Here is a 5,673-nt window from a genome sequence, read left to right on the forward strand (position 1 = left end):
AAAAACAGGCCCTGTTTTCAGGAGATAAATAGTTTCTGTTATCAGTGTGAACATTGTTCCCTCATATTTGGCAAATATGCACATTATTCTTGTTTATGGCTTAATATTTAGAAGATTTTTGTTAAGAAACTTCATTTAATTATGAAATAAATATTATTATATCATAATTATGCCTACAGTCACTGAATATCAAAAGGCAAGAAGTGAGAAAATGCTGAGCATGAAAAGGACAGGTCTATGCCTGATTAAACGTTGAGAATTTATAGTGAACACCAATTTTATTTTCTTCATTCTTAAATTTTGTTTTATTAACATAAAAGTATGTCCTGCAAAAATATCAGTTGTGGAAAATTATTATTTACTTTAGGATGAACTGTTGCACCTATGCTTAAAACTGAACATGAACAAAGATGACTTGATTTGCCCATTTATACTTCTAGTGTAGTCTGTGGTCAATATACATGTGTGTGGTTTTGGGGTTTTTTTTTTTGGCAAGGCTTAGGGATCTGGTCTATTATTGTCCTCTGTTCAGTTTTCAGGGCACAGAAAATATTTCAGCATTGTGGAATACTTTTTTCAGGAGCTGGGGTTTTAGCACTATTACTTTTTTATAGAAGGAGGGAAATAAAAACTGTTTTGAACAGAAAGTCAATTACTTCGCTAACTTGCTCTATTTTTTCCACAATTGGAGTACTTAAAAAGCTTCCCAAATTGGGATAACTGCAGCATGTCATATCCTTGAGTAGAAAAAAGAGATTAATAAAGGACTTGAAAATGACGTTATCCTTCCAGATGTAGGAACAATATTTTTTTCTTCCTTGCTTTCATGCTAAAATAAAGAAATAAATAAGATACAGTAGTGTTACATTGTTAGCATTGGCTTTCTATTGTCTTAACATATTTACAAATTTTAACTGTTGTTAAACTATATGTGCTTTATTAGCTGCTCTTACGGTTCTTTTTTTGTGTGTGCGTATATATTTAGCGCCATCGAGACGTGGTGATCTGGAGATCTTGGGTTACTGTATGATTCATTGGCTTAGTGGCCATCTACCGTGGGAGGATAATTTGAAAGATCCAAATTTTGTCAGAGACTCAAAAATCAGGTGAGAAATTACTTATTTTCTTTCTCTTTTGAAATTGAAAATAGCAATGAAAATGTCTTAATGTAGAAATGCTTTGCACTTTCAGGATGTTCCCTTTTGCTGAGTAGGCTATTGTTTTGTATTCTCCCCAGTTTCACTTCATTGTCTCTCATGTATCCTTGACTTGTAATTAACTTGTACTGTTCTACTCTGTCTTCTTTTGCATATGTGAGATGCTTGTTTATCCACCACAGTATGCTTTAAAATACTGCCATGGTTAAGCCAAAAAGCACTCCTATCACTATGCAGGTAACCCATTAGTCCTGCATTAGTCCTTAGTCTTCTCTTTAGAAAGAGAACTGAAGCATGGAGTATGAGTAGCCTTTATAACATCATGCTCTGAAGTCAATGGCAGAGATGAGAGCTAAAGGTGGATCTTAAATGTCTTTGAGCATCATTCCAGCTAGAGGGCTACTAATGTGGGATTTTTAAAAAAAATTTTTTTTTGTCCCTCTCCCTCACTGTTACATTCCTGTCTTTCCCGCACCCCTATTCAACCCTCTCTTGTCAGGTATTTAATATGAAGAAAGTTGTCCCAGCACACCAGTTTGTCTCATTAACAAGTATTTGTTATTTGGCTTCCTTATCCCTACTTATAACACTTCGGCCTCCATCCATGTTAGTGAAGCTCTCCCCACTTCCCCCAGTTATTTTGGCCGGGGATCTGTTCTGAATAGTATCACCTAGAGAAAGACTCCTCTAGCAGGAAGAGGTGAGAGCATTGGTATGTGAGAGTTTAAAATGGACCAGTTCTTTTCCTTCAGTCTTCTACTTGCTTGCTTTTATAGGAATCAAAAACTGTTGAACAAAACTTACCGTATTTCAGATAGCCTGTCTGGTGTCTGTCAGGTTCTCAAATATACTGCACTCCTAAAAATGGCTGTACTAAGTCATACCAAAGGTTATCTAGTAGTGTTTCCTGTCTCTGACAGCGGCCCAAGCTTGATACTTAGGAAGTCTATCAGAACAGGGCAAGATTCAAACTTTGAAAGAAACAATAGATTTGAATAATTTTGTTTTTCAGATGTAGAGATAATATTTCAGTTTTGATGGACAAATGCTTTCCTGGGAGAAATAAACCAGGTAAGAGGAGCTATTTTAAATTAAAATACTTTGGTTTGTACCATGTGGTAAGCATTCTCTAATAATTTGTTTTAATGTCCTTTTTCTTTTAAAAAAAAAAAAAATCCATCAATCTGTTTGGGTGCCATCACCAAACTGTAGACAACTTTAGACAGTGTGTAGAAGCTTTGAAATCCATATTTACATGGGGTACATTGAGTGTGTACAAGGGAAGGCTGTGCTACTCTGTATTCAAATAAAAACAGATCAATTTAGTTGCTGCAAAAGGTGAGGAGTTGTCAGACTGTCAGCAGCTTTTTTCCCCGAGAGGTGTGTCTCAGGCATTGTACTCTAATCTGTTGCTTCTTTAAGTCCTCCTTGTTTACTTAAGTTTGTACCTGTTTTAATTCTTGCTCTTATCAGCAACAACAGAGTGGTATGAATTAGATCGTTGATTAGGAGTTTAGACTCTTCCTTTTGGCTGCAGTTATATGAACTGCAGACACTGTGTTGCTTCTGACTAAAGACAGTATTAAGTATTTGCAGACATGAAACGTGTAAAGTGATTTTTCACAGCTGAATTTTAGAGATTCAAAATATAAAGTAATGCGAACTTGAAGTCTAGACTGTTTCTATTTGGCATTGGCAATTTGCTGAGTAGATTTTTTTTTTTTTTTTTTTTTGAAACTTGACTATCAGAAATACACTTTCTTGGGATCTTACACTTAAATATTTTAGTTATTTTCAGCTACTTCTGGTGATCAGAAGAGAGTTCTCTCTGTCAAGTGTGACTTGTCTGATTTTTCAGTGGGGAAATGTGTCATGTATTTTTTAATGTATGTTTCAGTCTTGAACTGATGAAGTTCTGAGATAACATTGAGTTTCCTTTTCAATATTTTTAAATATAGACATAAGAAATATCATATAAACAAGCATTCATTGGTGAAGATTGGCCTATTACATTTTTTACGACTGACTGTTTTCTTCATTGCAATGAACGTGTAAAAAACAGTGATACTGTCATCACTGGGTAATGAACCTTGGTATAATTTTTTTCTAAAACATGTTGTAGTAAAGTCATAATTGTGAGTTTATAAATAACCATTTCAAAAACAGCATAAGTAGTGCATGCATAATTTCTGACTCTTTTGTGGTAAAAGTGAATGATTAAAATGTTTTCAAATAGAAATTAATTGGAGGTACCATTTCTTTAGATGAAATAGCCAAATATATGGAAAAGGTGAAGCTACTGAGCTATGAAGAGAAACCTGTTTATCAGCATTTCCGAGAAATACTTCTGCAAGGTCTTAAGGCCATTGGGCAAAAAGATGATGGAGTACTTGACTTTGGCTTGTCAGAGAATGGAGGCTTGCAAACACATCTCGTGCAAAAGGTTTTTACTCTAAAAATTTATGTCAGCTTTTAATGCATTTTTTTGAGCTAAGTAAGAATTAAAGTGGTATTGGAAGTAGGTGTTGTAACTGCATCCAGCAGGAAATAAGTAAATAGTGAAATGTTTGTTTGATTAAGTCCTACTCTTACGCATTATTTCTCTAATTTAACTTCATTAATTGTTATTAAAACTTAATACAGAATGATGTTTATACGTGTACTTTCATAATAGATAATATCTTGGATAACAGAATGTGTATGTATAGTTGTAATGACATTTGAACAGATGAACATTCAGTTAATTTACTTATTTTCCTTAAATTGGTAAAACTCCAGATGGGTCAAAATGCATGTAAGGTAGAATAAGTCTAGTTTTTGTTTCATATTAGTTTCCTTTCTGTGACTAGTTCAAAGCTTAGTTTTAAGTATACATCTTTATGCCCAGTATTTGATTCTGGAATTCACATGTTGAATTCACTGTGATCTAACATGTTATTTGTAAGTCTTAACTGTAGTGGTAGGCTAGGGGTATTTTATTCCTTGTATTTAAAAAGCCTTAAACTCTAGATTTGGGCTCCCATTTGAATACAGTGTAAGAACTTTTTAAGCCTTAGGGAAATCTTATATAAAAAGTGGTTTATAGTAACAATAAAAAATGGTCAAATAATGGAACAATAAATCATAGAATAGTTCGGGTTGGAAGGGACCTTTAAAGGTCATCTAGTCCAACCCCCCTACAGGGAGCAGAGACATCTTCAACTAGATCAGGTTGCTCAGAGCCCCATCCAACCTGACCTTGAATGTTTCCAGATCTAGCACCTCTCTGGGCAACCTGTGCCAGTGTTTAAGCACCCTCATTGTAAAAAACGTCTTCCTTATATCTAGTCTAAATCTACCCTTTTTTAGTTTAAAACCATTACCACTTGTCCTATCGCAAAAGGCCCATTATTATTATTATCCCATACTTCAAACTGCATTTATTACTTGTTTATTTGCATTTGTTAATAACAGGTGGGCAGTTTATTGGTTCCTTTAGCCTGAACCAGGGAACTGAGAATTATAATACAGGATAATAGTACAAAAATTCTGCCTGCTTACTGACATGATCAGCAGTGTGTTAAAGATGGGCAAAAAGCACAAAAGAAAAAAAGCTGGAGGATTTTAAAGTCTTCTGAGGATATATGTCCAGCTTTTCTTGCTTTTTGCCCAGTAACTAGTACTTTGCCTAAAATTGTACAGCCATGGTCTTCATACTAATATTTTCTGCTGAACTGAGTGTAAAGATCTGTCCAAAAGGAGAGTTCATTAGCATAAATTCTTCTGTTCCCCCTGTGGATCGACATGGCTTGAGACCTGTGTTTTGGGAAAAAAAAAAAATCATTTTTAATGGTTGGCTGGTTTCTTTGCAGAATAAGTTGGCCTGCTGCAGAGCCAACATCTGTGACCTTTAATGTCCTTGTCCAGCAGAGATGGCTGGTGCACATTTCCAGTGGAATAAGACTTCAAAAATCTTATTTCTTTAGCAAATATCAGTCAAGACCATTCCCAAAGGGTGGCATAATAGTTTTCTGTAGGTTCTTACCTACTAGCATCAATTAGGAGTTAGCTTTTACATTGGGTTTTGGTGGGAGGGAGGGATTTGTGGTTGTGGTTTGGGTTTTTTTGGGGTTTTTTTTTTTTACTTTGAGGAACCATATGCATGGTCAGCTTGCTCAGTTGTCACAAATGTGTTCAAGCACTTATATAAAACAATGAGTGTTACTGGCCCATTTCAGTAAGTGTTTTCAGCTGTCCACTTCATATTGCAGTGGACTTCATGCCAGCTACTTCATGCCAGCTACTGCTAGAGTGTCCAGACAGAATAAGATTGTTTGCTTGAAATCGGGTTAACATAGCCTGCTTGTTTTTCATCAAATACCAGGACAGATGACTCTTCTTTCTATCTTGGATTTTCTAGGCCTTGTAACAGCTGTGATGTAGGCTAGGGTAGAAGAACAGATTGTGTCAGTCCTCCTTCCAAGGGCGTATTTTGCACTTTTCTTCAAGAATGAATGGAAAGAGGGTCTTCAGCAGG

General features: G+C 35.4%; 1 protein-coding gene across 1 annotated transcript in view; it reads left to right on the top strand.

Moving 5' to 3' along the window:
- VRK1 (vaccinia related kinase 1) overlaps window positions 1-5,673 on the top strand; it is an 18,262-nt gene that overhangs the window by 9,824 nt on the left and 2,765 nt on the right. The window contains exons 8-10 of the mRNA XM_009582862.1: window positions 986-1,106; window positions 2,170-2,228; window positions 3,422-3,600. Of these exons, the coding sequence (XP_009581157.1) occupies window positions 986-1,106; window positions 2,170-2,228; window positions 3,422-3,600 (359 nt within the window). The remainder of the gene's footprint in view (window positions 1-985; window positions 1,107-2,169; window positions 2,229-3,421; window positions 3,601-5,673) is intronic.

Source organism: Fulmarus glacialis, unplaced genomic scaffold (genome assembly GCF_000690835.1).
Source record: "Fulmarus glacialis isolate BGI_N327 unplaced genomic scaffold, ASM69083v1 scaffold20858, whole genome shotgun sequence".
Classification (NCBI taxonomy): Eukaryota; Metazoa; Chordata; class Aves; order Procellariiformes; family Procellariidae; genus Fulmarus; species Fulmarus glacialis.